The sequence below is a fragment of the Diadema antillarum genome, unplaced genomic scaffold (genome assembly GCF_040938485.1).
Source record: "Diadema antillarum isolate AM-2024a unplaced genomic scaffold, OU_Dant_1.0 seq00002019_RagTag, whole genome shotgun sequence".
NCBI classification, from domain to species: Eukaryota; Metazoa; Echinodermata; class Echinoidea; order Diadematoida; family Diadematidae; genus Diadema; species Diadema antillarum.
In genome coordinates this window covers 1-22502 of record NW_027272674.1, presented here as the reverse complement: position 1 = coordinate 22502, position 22502 = coordinate 1, and the positions used below count along the sequence as shown (strand labels likewise).

Here is a 22502-nt window from a genome sequence, read left to right as displayed (position 1 = left end):
ACTTGGACCTTCTTTTGGTGATATCCCATTGTTTAGTGCAGGAGCAAAACCTCAAAACAGCTAAATTCATTAATTACTAATCCTTAAATTGGCAACAATTTTTCAGAGATCAAAGTAAACACTTCTCTATCAACTTGGCAAATTGTGTATTAAAACCTCTGTGTCTAATTTTGTGCAGATCTAATGCATTCAACCTGTTTGCATCTAATCTCTTTCCGGTATGAAATATGCAGTAAAACTCAGAGTTGCCAATTTGATGACAAGATGATGACTTCCATTCCACTTAAATTTCCCTAGGACTCAACGGGTTAAGGCAGTGGCTGGTTTACAGGTAGTGTAGTAGGAGGTGGTGAAGTGTACCTGTCTGTGTTTCATCCATTCAGCCAGCTTTATGATTACCGGTACACCAAATGTGGGACCAATCACCCAGCGGATTATTGGTTGACCTCAAAATCGGCATGACGGCTCCACAGGATGTGGTTTTGACACGTAAGCCTCCTCTTTCACACTGCAACATGGTGAATTCATCATAATAACGATTAAAAAATAAACATAACCCAAGTCCCTCTATATATTCTGTGATATTGTAATAGCACACTACACACTGTTCATCACACCTCTTGATTCACATACAATCACACGTACAATATTGTAGGTACGCACAGGTACTGAGTATTCTTGGATTGATACCCTCGTGAAGTGTGGGTAACAAGAATAGATCTATAGATGGGGTTCCACTTTCATTTAAACACTTCAATGTGGGAAGTCCTGTATTACTGGCATAAACCCTAATGCTAGAGTCACACACACCCGGATTTCGTACCGGGTCCACATGGAATTAAAACCGTATCGACCCGGTTCGAGCCGTAGAGACCCGCATTGTCCCGCATCGTAACCTGTGTCAATTCCTGATGGATTCTGGGGGCTACGATACGGCGGTGAAATTTTTTTGGTCATGTTCAAAATTTTCTCACGGATTTCAATTCCATATTGATATCCGAATTGACCAGGTTCGAACCGCATTGACTCGCATCGACCCGTTGCAACCCAGTGTAGAACCGTATGGACCCTTGCCGTAAACCGCATTGCCTTCATGCAACGGATGATGACAAGGTTTACATCCGGGTCGGTACGGGTCGAAGTGGGTTGACATGGGTCGGTAGGGGTCAAAAAGGATTCAGTTAAGGATTTTAAAGCGGATTTTTTATACGGTTCGATACGGGTCAATACGGGTCTCTACGGTTCGAACCGGGACGATACGGTTTTAATTCCTTATGGACCTGGTTAGAAATCCGGCCGTGTGTGACTGCAGCATAAATTGCCCTCCATTCCGGGACTAATCCAGCTCATTATCACCCGGATCAAATCCGTTTTGTGACCCGGCCGTGTGTGACTCTAGCATAAGCAAACATGTATACATTGTATAAGGCTGGACAGCCCCTTTCATGCCTTACAGTACCACAGTCCAGTATTACAGTGTAACACAATTAAGGGTGTGTTTGAGTGCTCTTCTAAAGCATACTGTACTGTATCATACCCACACCAGAGGAGCTCTTTAGCGCTCCTAAATTGTACCATACCGTACTATAGCAAGCCCGATGTGGACTTCTTCCCAACATGCTCCAAAAGTGTACTAAAACCGTACCAGAAGTTGCTACGAGAAGAATGTGTGTTAGGTACATATACAATTGTACGTAATAATTCACAGACTTCATTTCTTCATTCGAGACACCAGGTGAATGACTCTGTAGCTACAAAAAGTGTGACCAGCCCCTCTGACATAACTAATGAGGTACGCTTTCTCCACAGAGTGCTCAAATGCTCTAAATCTGGCACAGTACAGTACAGTACAGTACGCTTTGGATTGGTTCGCTTTTGGTTCAATTTTCAGCGCTCGAACGCGGGCTAAGTTGTGGAACTACATGTAATTTCTATCCAAGACATAACATGTAATAGGAATTACTGAGATTTTGTCTCAAGTGATTTATTTGTCTCCTTTAATCTCACAAATATATTAGAAGATACCTCCTCCCACATGACAAAGAAAGGTGAAGCAAATGCTTTCCCATCTCTGTGAACAACACTACATCATGGTTTGGTAACCAGTTTCAAATTCTAATTCCTCACTGTTCAAGTTTTTATCTCATCATTCAATGATGGTTTTGTTTCAGATTCAATCTTTTCTTCATTCCAGAGATGGACTTGGAAGGGAACCAGATCTACATTGCATGGTCCGTGGTCACCAATACAGCCAACCGCACTGCAAAGAGATCTATGAATATACCCGCTATACGTAAACGCTTGGAGCCTAACTACCACCTTCTCCCTTTCATTCACTACCCTCTGCCAACTTGGCTGTGTGCTGCTAGTGCTAACTCTTCAAAACTGATTTTGACTCCTAACACTGCATTAAAATGAGTGTATGTTTATACTCATGTCATAATGTGTTGTACAACCATTACATGCTGGCCTTGAGAGTTGCGTCACACCTCGGAAGTAAGAGGTTATTCAACTATCTTTCTGTAACACTCCACCACTCATCCCATCCAGTATCTCTATAGAGACTAATACAGGACTGAAAAGGGGGTATCTATCTGACAAGGGGAACAAAGGCTTTGGGCAAGAGTCTTCACCCTCTGGTGCACTGGAACCCCACTGAACCCCCCTCTGAGTAGCCCTGTAGAATGCCATGCTCACAGACAAAAAACGGATGAGCCGCTCTTTTCAGGGATGTCAAAAACTAAAGGGTTACACAGAGGTTGATGTCTTTCATACCTTTCGATTGCCCTATTTTGGATTTCCCATCTTTCTTGTCTACCATTGTTGCTCTAAATCTAGCCATATCCTCTTTGGCAAAAAAAAAAAAAAAAAAATACAAAAATAAAAGATAAAGCCTACCACTGCCTGTAGGCCTACATGTACATCTGTCTTACATTTATTCATCTGTCCTTCACTCATTCATCTTTCCACACATACTGTACATCACATACAATGTACCGTGTTAGCTGTTATTTTCGCGAGATTTCATTTTCGCGAATTTCGCGAATCACAGTTGGATCGCGAATTTAACAACACGCGAAAATGTCTCCATGCGCCCCGTTAGTAGTGCATTAACGTTTCAAGCGTCGGCGTCAATTCGCGAAAACAACATCTCGCGAAAATGTCTATGCCCTCGTTATTCGCGATAATATCTGTACGCGAAAATAACAGCGTATACAGTATCTTGAATCCGCTACTAGTCTGTCTACTCGGGTCTCACTTTCTCTCTTTCACCTTTCTCCACTTTTCGGATATTATTATCATTAATCTACATCCATCCACAGTTCAACACATCTATCATACCTCCTTCTACTTGTCCTATCAAATCCATCTATCTATCCATCCATCTATCTATCTATCTATCTATCCATCCATCCATCCATCTATCTATCCATCTTTGTATCTATCTATCTATCCATCCATCCATCCATCTATCTATCAGTCTGTCTAGCTTTCGATGCAATGTATCTAGCTCCCTTGCTGCACTTGCCACTGCCCACCTCTCAAGGGACTGACTAGACAGACTAATCCACAGGCATCCAGTCTAAGAATAGCATACCTGCCTTCTCAACAATTGGCAGCTTATGTCAGGGGCTGGAGGAGACTCATCCTCAACAAGTAACAAGTACTTGGCATCGTGGGAGGAGGCAACATGATGTCTTCCACAATGGTATCAGATGTCTGCATTTAACCAATTTCAGTGCAAGAATGACCACCTTACACTGTACATGCACCCACATCGGCCGCAAAAAAAGAACAAAACAAACAAAACAAAACAAAAAACACCATACACTGTATCTCATATTCCTGACTTGCATCCAGATGTTGCTAGGCAACTACTCCAATACTCGGCAAACAATGAAAACATAAAACCATCTCTAGTCTAAAGTACTCTGTCAAACTTTTTTCTTTGTTCCTGTAAATGTTTGTCCATCCCTCAGTGATAAAAATTCCAGTGTTGGTCATGTGACTCCGCAGACTTGGATGTGAGCATGATGAAAGTTGTGCAAGTTCACTTTCATTTACATTCAGCATCCATTTCGTGATACCACACCTACCAACCACAAGGAGTGGAGCATGGGCAACCCTTTTTAACTTTTGGGAGTAAGCAAACTGCTACTGGTTTTTTCTAACATGACAACCTCTCAAAAATTCAACTTTTGCTGATGGCAAACGGACCTATCATTGTTTTCGTTATCATAACTTATTCGCTTATCTCATTCTCCAACATTTGGTGATGGAATGGACCTAACCCTTATCTCATTTTTGAACATTTGGTACTCTCATCCAAGACTCATGTTAAAAACACATTGATGTGAACAACACGCGACTTTCCCATGAATGTGAAAACGTGAGAACAAGACACAGGTCTGTTTGTTATAAGAGGACCACAAATTCCCTCCCCTCACTCTCCTCTTGGAAGTATTCTGGTTTAAAGTACAGGTGCCAGCTTCCATTCGCAAAGAGATTCCAGTGATAGCCAACAAGATCTGTAACTCGCGAAACATGTATCAATGTCTCAACTTCTCAAGTTCTGGAGGTTATGTTTCGGTCAAGAATCTTAGAGGAATTTACCTCAAACAGAAAGAGAGGGCAACTTTGATTAGAACTGATGGATTCACAGAAAAGGAATGGTAATTCTTCAGAGCAAAATCATACGAGTTTGAACTTGCGATAGTTCAAATGGTGCGTCTTCAATTTAAGCATACAGCATCAAATGGCTGGCCTCTTGGTTACAAAGGCTCAATACTGCATGCGTAGGCATGTATCCTAACTTGATTCAAAGGCTGCAGTGTGATTCTACCTCTTCAAGTTCTCAAGGAGTCATACACACTGTAGGTGAAGAAAATCTGATTTGCTCTTGTTGTTGCTGCCATTACATACATCCCATCTCCCCTCTCTTCTCTCTTTGCAGAGTGACAAAATGTCAGCTACAGATTAGGATGTAAACACTAATGGCATCACAGTCCCATCAGAGATTCCATCCAGTGACCATTCTCTTCTCTGGACATGGATGGGTTCACAGGAGACTAGAAGGTAATCCTGTGGTCAGTGGGACTGGGCTCTTTTCTCTTGGACATCCAGATCCCAACTGTGACTAATAAGTGGAGCACAATGACCCCCTACAAGTGCGGATCAATCGTCTTTAAGGAAGACAATTAGAGCCAGGGTGATCCCGAGACAATGGGACCAGTCACCCATCCATTCTCCGCATCAATTCTCTTCTCCACAGTGACATGGCTCTGCTGTTAAACAGCAAAACACATGCAGCACAAAACAGTGTGTGTTTCAAGGGCCTCCACAAAAAGTTAAGAAACTCGGTGCATGGTTATATGCTATTCACTGACTAATCAGATGAGGTGTAAGAAGTGCTATCAGCAGTTGGAAGCATTTTGTCTGCCATCTCTAATACAGCTTTACTCCCCAAATATGACAAAACTGTGTGTGTGTGGGGGGGGGGGGGGGGGGTAGGGGGAATGGGAGAGGAGGGCAACTTGTCACACAGCATCAATGATGGATGTATTGGTCGTACCCCTTTACTGAGAAAAGGATATGTCCCTTTACATTACTTGTAATGCAGCATCAAGATGGATGTATTGTTCATATCCCCTTACTGAGAAAAGGATATGTCCCTTTAAAACTATGCTATTGAAAGGGAGAGTAACTTGTCACACAGCATCAATGACGGATGTATTCTTGGGTCGTATCCATTTTAATGAGAAAAGGATATGTCCCTTTAAAACCATGCATGACTGTCCAAAGATATGCCGCCAGGGCTCCCTATGACAACACACTAATGGCTGCCCAATGTCACATTCTATAGATCTGCCCTTCCGGACACCCACCACCACCCACCATCCTTCAAGCAGGAGAAGCTCCAACACATCAACCCTGCCCTTCTCTGCATGCAAGAATCATCTTTACCGATCATCATCTGAAATCTCTCCTTCATACCTATTCTTTGGTACTTTCTACCACACCATCAAAACTGATTTCAAGTCAACAGCTATTATCATTTACAGTATATCATAACCAACAGTACACTAATATTGTGTATCTGGCTTTTTTTTTTCAGAAAAATATTATTGTATCAACAGTAAATTGAGAATGGAATGATTTTTGCAATGATGCAATATACTACATTTTGAAAACAATGAAGGTTTCCAGGGAAAAGACAAGTAACCACACATTTACAAGCAGGAGAAAGAAGCTGTCTAAACAATATCTCAACAGTCACTCAATAATCTATTGTTTTTATATTTCATACGCGATCAGGCAAGAACAAATGATCATTGTTGCTGCGTAAATTACAATACTTATTGGAAAAAAGAAGAAGATGAACAATATGTTGGGCAACACTTCTAATCTCACAGATTATCAAAGTAAAAGACATGGATTATATCGTCTTCCCATTAGAAGATCCATTACATGTTTAAGGTATCTCCCTCCCCTCTGTCTGGTCTCCCCCCCCCCCCCCAAAAAAAAAAAAAAAAAATGTTCAAACACACACTTGCACAGATACACACATACACACACACTATACATTCATACATACACACACAAAATCCTCAAGCATCCTTGCCAAAGCCCTTTCAGGGCGTATAAAGGGGATGAGAATTGGTTCCTTTTGTCATCTGCTGACCACTGTATGGTCGCTGGTCACTTCATTCTTTTCTTTCCATATCCACTTCTCCTTGGGGTTTGTCTGTGCCAGTGAAGTGATCATCCAGTCAGCCAACAGTGACCCACATCGATAGATATCCAACTATGGCAAAGACTTCTGGTGGTGTGGTCTTAACATGTCTCCTTCTTCCCCGCCCGTTATACATTCCTGTTTGCCTTTTATCATGCACAATAGGCGTTTTCACATCAGCCCGATGTTTCGAAGTAGCGCGCTATTTTCTGACTTGGGAAATTAAAAAATATCTCGAGCTTGGATTTTTATCGGGCTGATGTGAAAACGCCTATTGTAGGTCTACAGGATCTCAGGTCAAGATTCCAATGTTGTTGTTTTATTTTTCTGCTATGTTGTCAATCTGTGAAATAAAACAGATCAATAGGGCTGTTAAAGGCAAAGCTGTGCTGATACGTTTTCAGAGATATGAACTACATAAGCTTAATTACAGTTCAGCAGTTTGTACGGCAGCAAATTTCCTTCTCTCATTTAATTTTCCACCTGATCTTCAATCAGTGTTGTATATTCTATAAACCATTTCTCTTTTTATGCATCCTGCAATATTGCCTTCTTTGCATGATTTTGTTACTGTGTACGCTGTTATTTTTGTGTACAGATATTTTCACGAATGAGGAGGTCACGGACATCTCCGCGAGATGATGTTTTCGCGAATTGACACCGAGGCCTTCGTAAGCGCACTACTACCTTAGCACATGGTGACATTTTCGCGTGTTGTTAAATTCGTGGTCCAACTGTGATTAGGGAAATTCGCGAAAATAACAGCTTATACAGTCCTTGTATTTTTTTTCGTCTCACAAGAATTTGATTGCCAAAAGAGCCCTCCTTTCACATAGGCCTATATGCATAGTGTAAAACATGAATTTTAAGCTTTTACACAGAGTGAAACTTCATATGATATATTTAGCCAGTTGTAAACACAAAAATGCATATCATGAGGAAGCAATAAATTCCCCACTTATGTGTTGGCATTTAATACAACCTTATCATTGCCAACTGTGTGACAATCAATAGAACTATTGCACAACATTGCTAACATTACCAAAATATGCCTTTTTTTCATGAAATTAAGACGGACAATTCAGCAGCACAGATAATTCCTGGCTTGTAGCGGAGGATGTAGGCCTAGTAATCTTTGATAGTGCTTTTCTTCTTTCTTTTTGTCTCTTCCTCCTTTTGAAACATCCCCCCTCAACAATTTAAAAAAAAAAAAAAAGAAAGAAACCCTGAATGACAGAGATGAATGAAGAGGTCTACATTGTAAGCACATGTACACTGTAGATGGAGATTGGAATGCTGGGAAACTACTGGTTGTGGCATCCATCCGTTGGATGCCTTTCAAAAGAGCCATTTTTTCCAAGGTGTGCTTTACATTTGACCTTTCCACTCGCATGACGAGCTTCACCAAAGACCCCATTAGTTTCACAAAGGGAGCTAATAATTGGATGCTTTTTTGGCCGAATACCACTGCTGCACACAGAGCTCAAACCAAAGGCATTCCTATATCTCTCTTCATAAAAGGCAGAAGATGTCTGACCTACATAGAAATTTACAGTGACAATTACGGTAAGGTTATAACAGACAAATCAACACTTTTCATTCCATCATATGGAAGGAAAACTGCATGTTCTAACATGCTGAAAGGCGTTCAGACTTTGTGTCAAAATGATTGAAAGAGAAGCAATAAAAGATCAACTTTTTATGTCTACTGATGGAGGATTACCTGACTTTGGATGTTGAATATAAAAGCGGAATGCTGTACAACACATTTCACGACTCATCAATCTTGTTTTCACATCACTTTTAACCCTGCCCTCCACAGCCTAACAAATGTGTGATATTCCTGTCGTACATTTATGCATCTTCATTTGAGCGCAACTGCTGTAAAATGAGCTAGGGGCCTAAAATTGGATCAACATTGTAAAATGAAAGAATTACACAAATGTACTACAGTGTAAACATGTATGAGATTTGTTGAGTTGAATAGGGGATAAACAAATGATAATAAAATACACCACATAGGACACAAACAGACAGACGGACAGACACAGACACAGACACATGCACACACACACACACACATGTACAACACAATGTCCTCACTCTGTAACTGTTCATACCCGGTATTATTAGTTTGAGAGGAGAGCTGTGTCTATCACAACAAATAATTTGACAGGAGATTGGCAGTTATATATTTGTTTACTGATGATAAAATTGATAAAATTTTGTACAACCCCAAAAAAATAGAAACTGCACAGCAAATAATGCAGATAAATCACAAATAACTCATTGAGAATCATCAATGCCCTTTTGACTCTGAAACTTCTGATACAAAAGCTAATGAGTGACTTTCTTCAGCTGAATGACAGCGAATCTTGTGAAAGCTGTATTTCCTATCTGTTGCCTAGTATCACTGGAAGCTTCTCTGTAGTCGATTATGAAAACAAAACACAAATCTACTTCACAGTAGGAAATAGTTCACTAGATCCATTGTTAGTGCAGCTAACCACAATTGCAGCCATTTCCTTTCCCCCGCAAATGGTAGCATAATCAAAAGTCTCTGTTTTGCAACTAACGTCACATTTAAACCAGCAAACTTTGCCCTGCAGCATGCTATGAAAAATAATGGGCAATGAAATACTGTACCCACAAGCACCTTCAAAAATACTATTTACAGTTGCCTTGTAAAAGGGCCATCAAACACCAATTCAGGAAATATCTGTATCAATAAAATAGATCATCAATGCCTAGTGTAACTGTTTGTTTCCATTTAATGATACAAACAGTTTTAAGCCCTCAGTACTGATGTCTGACTGCCTTCCTTTGCCTTTATTCATTCCGTCAGGATACTCAACAGACAAATTCTTCTAATTCTACAGAATGAGATACTTTGTTTGTATCTTCAGATAGCACTTCAGATACCACACCACATCTACAGAAATTAGACATCACCAGCATTCTAGCAACCTAGGTTTTCTTTGATTTCCTTTATCTCTTTCAGTTAATGGTTTTCCAAACTGGTCTGTTTTCTTGGTCTCTACCTACAAGTTGTACCCAATCTCACTTACTAAAATATTACTCTGGTGAAAAATAAGTGAATAAATAAATACATGTTTAGATACAGTGTGTATAATAATGTTAATCCCATATGTGCCATAAATAACAAACCAGATCTTTCTGCCACTCTTACCTGTCAAAACTATTGACCAATCAGCAAACGACCATGGCGGCAGGAAAGGGGCCACCCTTGGTTTCCGCTCGTTTATGACAATTTGGAACTCTCGTTATATTTCCGCTTTGCCTTGGAAACTCTCAGAAGCAGATATTTCACATAATATATAAATGCATTATAAATGCATACAGTATACAGAAACCGCAACTATAATGTAGTACAGGTGCAGTTGCCCTAAAATGCACAACACACAAAACACACTGTACATGTACACTAAATAGCAACAGCTTGAATTTAGCAATGTATTCTTTTGCTGTATAGCCATTTTTCTTTTTTATGGCTTTGGCACAAAACAAACAAACTTTTGCAACAAAAGAAAGGTTTGTTTGTAACTGGGTTTGTTTTAACAGTAAGTGTATGTAAAGTAGATACAATACTAAATGTAATTGCTGATACAATGTATGCCATATAACTAAGCCTTCTCTTTAACATTGGTTCACATAATTTTATAAAACAAATGCATTCTATTGCAACTTATTAACAAATTGCCCTACATCGACATAAATCGACATCGACACACTGATCAATTCAGTGCTTATTTACGTCGACGTAGGGCAATTTGTTCATCAGTTGCAATGAAAACATCTCGATGGAAGAATTTCATGAATTTGAATAATGCATTCTAGTCACAAACATACATACAAATAAGAAATCTTGGAGGTTCATGCTTCCATTTGTACCATGGACAAAATAAAAATTATATAACTGCACATATCTGCAGTAAGTCAGCATCCTAAATATCATTACTGAGAATACTGCATATTGCTATACTGTAACGCAAGATACATGTATTCTCGTGGCGACTTTCACGAATTGGAGCCGACCGCCTTTTTTGCTGCACAAAATTTTCGCAAATTGCCTCTAGCATTCAATGCATACAGCATAGACAAGAACTTGTGCATGTACACTGTACAGGTGTATTTTAATTTTGCAAATCTTGGTTCTCGCAAAATTCATGAAATTAAAATGCATGTGAACATTCATTGTTTTTAATAACAGTAGCACTGCTTATGCCTTCAAACAGCAAAATTGAAATCAAAGCTGCATGCTTGCATTTACCCATGGTATCTCTGGCAACCGTTTTGCTCACTAGATTTCAAATTTGTCATTTTGTCATTTTGATGTGATGATCTGGAGACGATTAAAAAGTAAACTGTCTTTCCAACATCATTGTAGTTGAGCATTCTACAGGATCCAAACAGTGTGAGTTTACACTAAATTTTGTGTACATTGAGTACAATTGCTTCAACTGCATGTACATGAACTTAGATGCCCCCAGATTTGGTTTATAAATCTTGATACATTGTAGTCAAGGGCACTTCTAGCCGTTAAAGGACAAGTTCACCTTCATAGACATGTGGGTTGAGTGAATGCAGCAATAATAGTAGAAGACATCAGTGAGAGTTTGAGGAAAATCAGACAATCTGTTCAAAAGTTATGAATTTTTGAAGTTTCTGCTCAGTCACGGCTGGATGAAAAGACTACTACAGCTTGTGATGTCACATGTGTACAACGATATAAAGATTTAAGAATAAAGAAAAATCAACATACAATGTATTTCCATTTTTCTCGCATAACAAAAGAACACTCAACTTCTCTCTTTCAGAAGGCAGGGGGAATACTATTACCCTTAATATACGTCAGTAACAAGTCGAAGAAATGTGCACTTTATTAAAAAAGTAGTTTTGTGAAATTCTCTTTTTATTTTCCTTATACCATTGTACCCATTTGTCATCATACACTGTAGTAGTCTTCTCATCCAGCAGTGACTGCGCAGATACTGTACTTAAAAAAATCATAACTTTTGTACGGATTGTCCGATTTTTCTCAAACTTTCACTGATGTGTTCTACTAATATTGCTGCATTCTCTCAATACTTATGTATATGAAGGTGGACTTGTCCTTTAACTCTAGTAATTTAAATAGTAACATAAGATTGGACTGAAAGATAACATAAAGAAGCTCCCTTGCACTCTAACTCAGCTCAAATAGTTTGTCAAGTTTGTCAAGTTGCTGTTTTTGTTTTTTCCTGCACGATATACAATTGTAGAAAATGACAGTCAACAAGTGTTCATGCTTCACACTATAACGGACCCGATGATTCCTTAATGCACAGCCTAGCAGTGGGGGTCTAGATTGGCTCGGCATATTTTCCGGCGTCTCGTGGGGGGAAAAAAAAGAAAAAGAAATAAATATACAGTATATTATATTGGCTGCCTGTCTAATGAAGTCAGTCTATCATCACTCGCGCTCCGATCCAGCAGAGCTCGGTGTCGCTGGGAGGAGATGCCGCTATCCCTCGTGAACTTTGATGACTTCTATCTCCTCCCTATAATACATGCCTGGCAACGGGCAGATGCCAAGTTGTTAATGAAGATGACATCAACGGAATTCCTCTGTTTGCTTGTTGCCTTACGGTGTGACTTACAAACTAATGCATGCTATGTAAGCCAAGCAGATGTTCATAGTCTATTTCTGAATACCCTTCCCCATCATTCTATCGTTCCCCTTCTCTCTCCCCCTCCCTCTTCTTCATCCTTCATCCCTCTCTTTTGCTCTCTTTCGCTCTTTAGCACTCTCTCAGACTTTTCCTGTTTATTTTTCTTTAACAACTCTGTTATGACTGGCTATGTTTATATGCATCGTACATCTCATTCATATTGAAGTCCATGTGCTCTCTTGTCCTTTTCTTTATTTTCTTCTTGCATAAAATCAATATAATCACTATCATGCTCTGTACCCATCTCGGACAGAACCATTCACTACATGCAATACAAAATATTACCCTCTGCAGAAATTCATACTGTTTTATATTTCAAACTACACTGCCTGCATGTGAAATATTTCACTTGTCACAGTTAATTTGTAAGATGAATTAGATGTTGTCATACACAGTGGCAACATACATGTAGCTTGTACAATACAAACCGCTCAGTCTTATTCATCCCATCATTAAAGAATGATTGCAGGGACATTGTACTGTAGATATAAACCTTTAAGACCGACTGAATTAATGTGTGGCACTTTCTATCCCACTTTAAACAGAAGTCTTAGCTTGAAAACTTTAAGACTCTCATCATTTACATACACTACATTGTGTAGTTCAAGATTGTGCAGATAATAGTATTCTCAATGAGTAACCATCTGGAAGCAAGACTATAAAACATTAGACTTTTTTTTTCCCAAGCGAGCTTGAAGCTACATCCCACCCCACCTCATCACACAACCACGCAGCCCATGGTCTCAATCCGTGTGATCCCAATCCGCGAAAGGGCTACCAAGCACACACACACACACTGGCATATCATATCACAAGTTGGAGTCAGTTACATATCTGACATTCCGTCCTGGCCGACAGGGCCTGACTCAGGGCTTGATCCAAATACATTCACTCCCCTGTCACTGACATCCACCCCACCTACCTATAACAAAGGGGGCCTCAGTATTTAAAGGTGCAACTCACTCACTGACATCCCTGAAGCACATACATGCCCTAAGTTCAAGTTCTTCTCATTCTATATTCACAAGTCCAATGTTGTACAAGCATGCACAAATGCGCTTTTGAAGACTAATGGTTGGCAGCAATGCTCTCTTCCACCTCCATTGACTGATACAATGTCAGTCTTTTCAGTATTGCATTCTGTTGCATCCATTGCAATTCTAGTAAAATCATGTAGACCATTTCACAACCTGCTCGTGGTCTCCAGCACATGATACACTAAAGCTCTAAACATTATGACTGACAAAATGTAGGCCTATTTCAAGCAAACCATGAGACTGAGGATGAACGATGTGTTGTAAACCGATGGTGTACAATCAACTCTCAAATATGAACCACATCTCCCCCCCCCCCCCCCCCCCGCCCTTTTCTTCCTCCCTCTCTCCCATCTCTCCTCCTCCTCTTCTTCCTCTTTCCCTTTCTAAACTCTGGGGTGTGTTTTTTTTAAGATTACATACAAGAATTGCAATAAAGCATTGCAATAAAGCATTGAAGACAAAACAGCCACACAAATGTATTCTTCTTCACCAGGTTGGTGGAAACTTGGTAGGCCCAATTCTAGTCAACAGGTACATGCATGTAAACCATGAAGACAATGGTTTCTTATGGTAAGTTGCAAGACTTGTCAACTTCCTGTATGAATCAAAATTCTACAATGATACTGTATAGGCCTATGCCATACCATGAATCTCCCAAGGGTTTTCACTTTGCTTAAATTTCATGAGGCGGGTGCTCTTCACAACTTTTACAGCAAAATGAATGTGAATGATGTGATTGTGAATGCATAATACATTTTTCTGTCCATCACTGTACTCCACGATCACAAATTCAACCACTCACAAAATTGTCATGAAGTCCCGGTTCCCATAAAATTAGACTCGCTAAATATATGGTATAGGTGCACTGTCTGTAGCTCATCTGACCATCTCATTGCATGTTGTAATCTCTCTTCTCATGTTGTTTTGATTGACATCAAGACTATGCTGAGCCTCCTCCACAGGAATGGAGTGTTGGAGCAGGGCATAGCACCTCCCTGGTTGGAGGAGGCAAGGCCGAACTGTAGAGCAGTATCCTCGAATAAGGTCAGCAGAGGGGTCAACATGAGGTCACGTTGTTTAACCTCCAACCTTCTACAGAATATCTCCCATCAACATAATAGTTTGGTGCAACATATACACATAAATTATTGTCGCTGCCCCCTCCGCCTTTGAGATGGTAATGAGACCACATTCATGTATATGTGCATATGACAGCATTTGTACAAGTTCACAATGTAGATCAACCAACATACAGTAGGCCTACGTGGCAGAAGCCTACACCAGTATTGTATGGGACATATGTATGTGAGAACTTTGGAATGAACCAATTCTTTCTAAAGCCCCGGTCACACAGCACTCCACGTCTAAATCACGTACAAAAAGTTATGAAAATCTGGTGGACATGGTCGTAAGTGGCAATTTTTGGTCAATTTTGGTTTGGCCGTGCTTTGTACGGGGTATGGCCGTCGGCAGCTGTTCCACTGCTGAAGCACTGCCTAAGCACGGCTAACCACGTCCAGCCACGTGTATGTACGCGGAAAAATCCATTTGTCAGTGATAAGCTGCTAAACATACGCTGATACCAACGCGTAACACGCGTCCGTTGACCGTGCTCTGCCTGTGACAGACCGCTAAACTTCTGTGTCTCCCCAAATTTTAATCACTGCCGGAACACGGATTATCACGTGTGTTTCACGTGTGTTGCACGTCTTTACCACATGTGCCGCCCGTGGTTGTCCGCGGGCTAAAATTTTGAGCAGTTCAAAACTTTCTACCGCGTCCGACGCCGTTCCAATTTTTCCCCACGTCCTGCCACGTCTATAAATTGACCGTAGCTCGTCTTAAACTTGACATCAACACGAACAACATCATCTGCTTGATGGGAGACCACTCTTTGACGGGTTTTGGACGTGATTAAGCCATAAAGCGCTGTGTGACCGGGCTTTGAATACAAGTAGGGCCTACCCTCTTCACTCCATTGCAACAATATGGATGAAGAAGGAGCTCTTAGGAAGGTGGAACACATTGTATTATTCAAATTTTCTGATTCAGCCACATTGAAAAGAAAGTGGACAGTTCTACGATACATCAATGTAAATCTGCCATGGCTATAAAACAGTTGAGTTTTAAAAACAGGTACAATTTGCAAAGGAGTACATACACTGTACACTTGTAGGCCTACATACGTGTATTTTTGCTAAGGATCATTTTGCAATTTATTTTCTTTTCTTTTTTTTGTCAGGAAGTCCCAATAGAGGGAAATATCTTTCAGGCAGACTTCTATCGTATCAAGGAGACTCAGTACTGCAGCTCTGAATATATTTAGAAGCTAACTTCTAAAAATGTAATTCCTAATGAAAAACGTGTGTAACAATGGCCAAACTGCTTAAAAGTTCCATACATGTAAGAATGATATTTGTACTCAAGCATCCTTTAAGCTCTGTCTTCATGTGAGACCCAATTTAGAAAACTGCTGCAATAGATTAAACATGAAGCCAATGCACAGCACACAAATTCAGTGTACTGTGTAAGTTGTACAAGTATCCACAGAATTCTCCTCAGCTTGGGCCTGAACTCTGCATTCTGAGGGTCACGGCAGCCTTTTTTTTTTTTCTTCCCATCAAATTCCTTCAAATTCCCTAGAGCTATGAGATAGCTAGACATCAAGGACCGCTTGTAAGTTTACTGCGTGTACACAGTACATGAATACCAGTCCCTGTCTACTCCAGGTTTCTACAATGGGCTTGTTGTTCGGGGAGAAAACTTGAACTAAGGCCAAGAAGGCAATGGTTTGTGATGTTGTGATCCACAGTTTTGATATGTCCTTGGAGAGTTGTGGTATTTCCTCGCCGAGGAACCAGGAATAATTCTATGACTCATTCTCGATGTTTATTAGTTGTTGTTTTTTTTTTTGTTCTTTGTCTCTCTCAGCAGTGTTCTGTCCTTCATTGAGGATGGTGGTTGTTCCTTCTTTTGTGTGCTTTCTTCCATAATCTCACTGGCTTCTATGATTCTACAACAATAAGCAGGACGAAAAACCACAGAGCCTTGCGCACAGACAAACAAATAAACACACAAAAAAGGAAAGTATGGTGACAACAACATCGTGGTTTTCCTTTGGATTCTCTTTTTTTTTCCCCCAAGGATTTCGTATTTTCCCACAAGCAGTCACAAATTTGGAAATACACAATATTCCATCATAGACTGGACAGGGAATTTCCTCAGATTCCTGAAAAAAAAAAGAACAACGACAAGCATGGAACAAACATTTTCCTCACTTTCCAGAATGTTTAGTGCTCCACCAATCAGATTATGCCACTAAAATTTCCCTCAAAGTCACAGTGGTAAGCCCCCCCTTTTTTTTCTAAGACATCCAAATCCTGCCAAACATATTCTAAATTGAAAATATAACTGATGTCACCCTTGTACAGTACTTCTAGTTCCAAAACAAAGGTATTTTGTACACTCATGCTGTCACACAAGAAAGTCTGGGGGTTGGTCTGCACTGTCCATTTTCCATTTTGACCTTTAACTTTCACAATCTTTCTTCTTCAACAGATTTTCTGCTGTGGGGCTATAAATGGAGGTATTACGCACGTAGGGCCTATCCCACTGTATGGCTAGCTGATCATCACGAAGTTGGCAAAGAGAACCAACCAACAATCGCATGCATTCAGTAAATGCTGCTGCAAGAGAAGATACACCATCAATCTTCTTTAGGCTTGGGCTATGTGGGGTATCCAGGCAGAAAAGCACAGAGAGAGAGAGAGAGAGGGAGAGAGCCCCCCCCCCCCCCCCCCCCCAAGAAGAAAGACGCAGAAGCTTCCAGTGGGAAAAATCCATTATCCCCTGGACCCATTCATACCCAAATTTTGTGGTTGATGGATAAGTAGGGAAGACAGTGTTTGGGGATGAGCAATCCAACTGAAGCAAGTCTGACAGGAAAGGACCCTTTGTCCACCACAGTTAAATTGACCAAAGGGGGGGGGGTAGGGTGGTAGAGCTGCACTGAACTTTTCACCACCTTTTTATCACTTCACTCATCTGTTTGCGCTTGGTACAAGAATCCCCTTCTCAAGAACTTGATGAGTTTGATTTTGTGTGTGTCCTTCTCCTTTTTCCACCCTGAGGTTTGTGGACAAACTCGATTCTATTGCGGTTTAGGAATATTCAAGACAGCAGGTGAAGATTGACTTTACAATGTAGTTAGAGTTGATACACTTTGAGCCATTTTTCCCAGTAATGTCAGACTGTAACATATTAATGTCAACAGAATCATGCTTGAATCTTTACATTTGTGAGAAAAAAAAACAAGAACAATATCCCTGGGGACATGGGCATACTACTACATACTATCAACTCTTAATCTTAGCAGTGAAGCTAATATCAGAATACTTGACCTCTTCACTACAACTGACCATACATACACTTTTAATAGATGACTGACATTTTTGTAATAGTGACCCATTGATGCAGCCCCGGTCAGTTGAGTGGAGGGTGAGTGGAAGGTTGAGAAGACGATGCAGTGGAAAGCACTGCTCTTGAATTTGGGTCGCCACAATAATACACATGTGTAAGTATATGTTGTCCTTGATATGTGGGAATGTGAATTGCTGCTGTATGCCAAACAGCCTTGGTTGGATAATTCCTGCAGCACCTTGTAGAAAGCTAGACTGATGATAAAACTGTCAGGTTTAAAAATTACATCATAATTGCAAAATCAAAACCCTTGCAAGCTAATTGCAAAGATATATTTTGGGATATGAAGGCCTACTTGTTTATTTCCAGAGATGACAAAATTCATTTTGGGAAAATACTGAAACTACAATTGTATCTTTGAGCCTGAAGTCAATAATACAGTTTTGGTATGCAAAAGTGACAAATGGCTTTTCAATCAACATAGTTTTTTTTTTTCTACATTCAACAAATAGTGCATCTACAAATTATGGGAACAGCAAACAGTCGGACAAGAATTAATCCAGACCGATAAGGTTATTGAGGTTTCCCATTTCGCCTTTGACATGTTACTAATCGTCCAATGAAACAAGGATGGGCTTTGCCTCGGCACCGTGTTTGTCTGGCTTCTGTTTGGTCTACGTTGTGGAAACTTCCCGTTTCGTGGTCTCAAAACAGCAATATTCGCGTCTGTCTGAAGGTCCTACTTCCTCTACCAGCTGTCTGTGAAAATAATTCCAGCTCTGCACTTTTTTTTTTCCATCTGTCCCACTAATACTTTTTCGATTCCGATGAACCTGTCACCTCCTATTATCACTCTACTTTCTCAATTAAGCCATTGATTATAACACCATTGGCTAATGAGTTTAATCAGGTAGATGATAAGCAACATCATTACCAGAGATCTTATCGTGGAAAAACTGTGATGACAACACCGCCATTCAGAAAGAACCTTGATGAATGCCGTGTGAAGGCATGACCACATTTTCCAGGGCTTATTCGCCGCCGGATGAATAATCGCTGTCCAAATTATCACTTCCTGGCTACCACTTACCTGCGCGTGCACGATTTTGTGATCCAGACACAAGTTTATAGACATTGTACTGATATTTTAGCTACAACTGTTGGATCCATCCAGTATTACTAAAGCTGACCCTGACAGTTTCTGTGTCAAAGCCTGTTCAGTCAGGATGTTTGATAGGGATTTTTTCCCCCATGGTTTCACACATCATTTCCACCTTTATAAGAGTTGTGGTGACATTAATTTTTAAGCAGAATAATAACACAGTCCGCAACAACCTTTAACAAAGACAAGATTTAATAGTCAAGATTTACAATTTGTACCTGTAACCTACACTGTATCTTATAACAAACAATTCACACCCCTGGGCTTTCCAAGACATCCTCTTTACAGGTAAACTCTGTCAATTCCATACCATGTTTGAGTTTTAAGATCAAAGAAGCTACAGAATTGTAACATGTTGTGTACATTCACCAAAGAGTGACGTGACTATTGCATCCAGATGTGCAAATTGGAAGAGATTGTGATCACCTGTCACAAGTCTCCCCTTGATCTACATACAGATCAGACACCTTCACTAATATTAAACAGCTTGTGTTTTCTTGTTTTGGCATCAATTTAATCATCAATATCAACAATATATCAATTGACTACAATAGTAGGCCTGATTGTAATCTGAAGATTTGGTACTTGTAGCATTATCAACCATGATGATGAAAGAGGATGAAGAGAGGATTTATACACTATATTTAATACCAACAACATGATTTTAATGATATTTCTGCATACAACAAAGTTTTGAGGGCAGGTAATGACATCTCACATTTTTGTATTGCAGGTACACTGTACAGTGTAAGATCAATTATTCAGTGAAACATGTGAAACTCTAAATTTGATTTCTTTCTATAGATTTTGTTATAACTTTTTTGCATTGGTGAAAACTAACATTGCATACCATTTTGGTCATCAAATTTGACACTAGTATAGTAAAGTTTGCTTGATCATGCCGTGGAATTGCACTTTTTTATGCAGTTGGGTGTGACTGACTGAAAGATGACACTTCCCTGACGTGTTCAATCCCAGGGAGTAGGAAAAATGGGTTGGAAAAGATCAAACTGAAACAAAGTTTTGGCAATGACATTCTCTTCCACGGTGAAGAGCAGCTCTTAAGCATTTCTGAAAACCAAGTGAATAGAAGTGAATCTGCAAAACTTGTGAAGAAATTCCTGCAATTTGATGATAGGAATAGATAGAGACTTGACACACTAATAGAATACAAATCAATATTAAATAATACACATACACACAATAATATTACCGCTAGAATTTTAGTGTGCACTCCTAAACAAGTACGCGTATGTTACACTGTAGACAGGGCTTGACATTAGTGGTTGCCTGGTTGCCTGGGGCCACTATTGTAAAAACTGATGTCAGGCCACCAAATTTCTACAAAGCCTACATTGTACTCTACAAGTATAATGTATATCTTTCTTAGGCCAGTTTTTGTAGCTAAAACTCAATGTGAATCTAGGATTTATATCCATTTTATTTTGGGCCACAGTATTTCTTCTTCTTCTTCTTTTTTTGTTTGGCCACTAAAATTTCTAATTCAAACATTTAATGGCCCAAATGGCCACAACAGAAAATGATTTAGTGTGAAATCCTGCTGTACAGCATACAATTGTGTCTGTATGCAAATTTTCACTGCTTTGGTGAAATGTCATCTGAAGAAGGCATTTCATTGGTACAGTATGATAACATGTGAAATCACATGGGAAATTTCATCTCTTACAACTGTGTTTGGCCAAGAGAATTAGGAATACCATTTGTCCAAGAATTTCTTTGATCTAGTCCTATCCTATCATGTCTACTTACATCATCATCATCATCATCATCATCATCATAATCTGTATGGGAGTGTAAGTACATGTGTACTATCCTTACTTGCTTCCAGGTCAGATATGAATAGCCCACAACAGTGAGAGGATTTTTCTTAACCTAATATGTCTTTTTGTATGCATTTCAATGATCTAGAAATGGATAAGTTTAGATAGAAATTGATAATTACACTAGTATGTACAACGTACAACTAAACAAACTGCCTTCATTCACTGGGTAAGACTGAGTCCTTCATTCCTAAGTCTCTGATTTTCATTTTCATACACTCCCTTTGAAAGAAACTGTGCATGTGAATTTTTATTTGTTTAGTTTCATTAACAATTAGTAAAAACTTGGTGTCTAGAGGTTCTACATCATGAAACTTGATGTTGCAAACTTGATGTTGAAAAGTGATGTTGCATTATTTTAAGACATAACCTTTTCATTTTGACTACTCATTCTTCCAAATCCACAATCATAACTTGACAATAAATCTTGCCTGCAGATCTACGAGGTCTGGAGCCACTTAGTTATACCTCAAAGAGTGAGTTGAATAGATTGTGACTGAGTAGAGTCAAGTTCTTTTTGAATACTTTTTTATAAAACTATTGCACAAATCAGCTTGACCATGTACACTGTACATCTGTACCTGACAAGTTGTATTCAAATAGATTAGCACATCACATCACATCACATCTGATACGGAAGTAGAGGACTGGTCCTGTAGTATTCCGGTCTCAACATAATATAATCATCTTCAACTTTGTTGCTTTATGTGCGTTGAGGAGCAGAGGTTTTAAATTTTTCCCCCCTCCAATGTCTGTCTAATAAATCTTTGAAATTATTAATCGAGGAAGCTTCAACAACATTAGCACGGTGCTGTGAATTTTAAGTGTTATGTGCAAGCTGTAACCAGGGAGGTGGATTTGTGGACCACCTCTCTGATGCTGCAATTTAGGGATGCGGATGGATTAGTCTACTTTACAAATTACAGGAAGTCCTACTCCTTATAGTCCTAGCTATAAAAAGTAGAATTCTATGTAGATCTGACGTTACAAGTGTAGATGCTTTAACGGATACTGAGAGTGGAGTGAGACTGGGTAGTTTTCTTTGTTGGAGTGACAACTTACGAAACTTAACAAACTTCATGGAAGTGAAGTGATTAAGGACCACGTACTTACCGAGATGTATCGTAAGATTCACAGAATTTGGGTACTGTACATTCTCGAACATCGTCTCGCTCTGCCATCTTGTCATCCGCTCTTCGCTATGGAAATCAGTCAAATAGCGTGCTGGATGCGACCCTCTCCGACATGAGTAGCACTGGCCGCGAGCCCGGGCGCCCTGCACGCCAGTCTGCCGACAGTAGCTGGTGTCACGCAACTCTCCACAGGTATTGGTAGCTTCCACACTGAGATTGAAAGCAGCATTTTCAAACTCGGGAACACACCTCTGAGCCAGGCCTCTGTCATCGTAACAAGGCACAGAATTTTCATTTGCCCGGCAAAGTCCGACAAGGCCTAGCACTAACAGGATCAACTTCATCATGGTGACAGTAAAAAGTTCCGAAGAACGAAGATTTTCCACAGAACTTTTCGCGCACCTGCCTGCGAGCGTTGCAAGGGGGACGGTCGCTGGTGGTGGTG

General features: G+C 39.9%; 1 protein-coding gene across 1 annotated transcript in view; it reads right to left on the bottom strand.

Moving 5' to 3' along the window:
* The window catches only part of LOC139713634 (laminin subunit gamma-1-like), a 97479-nt gene extending 75051 nt beyond the window's left edge, over positions 1-22428 (bottom strand). Inside the window, exon 1 of the mRNA XM_071625341.1 lies at positions 22038-22428. Coding sequence (XP_071481442.1) covers positions 22038-22404 — 367 coding nt within the window. The 5' untranslated portion in view covers positions 22405-22428. The remainder of the gene's footprint in view (positions 1-22037) is intronic.
* Positions 22429-22502: the final 74 nt, after the last annotated feature.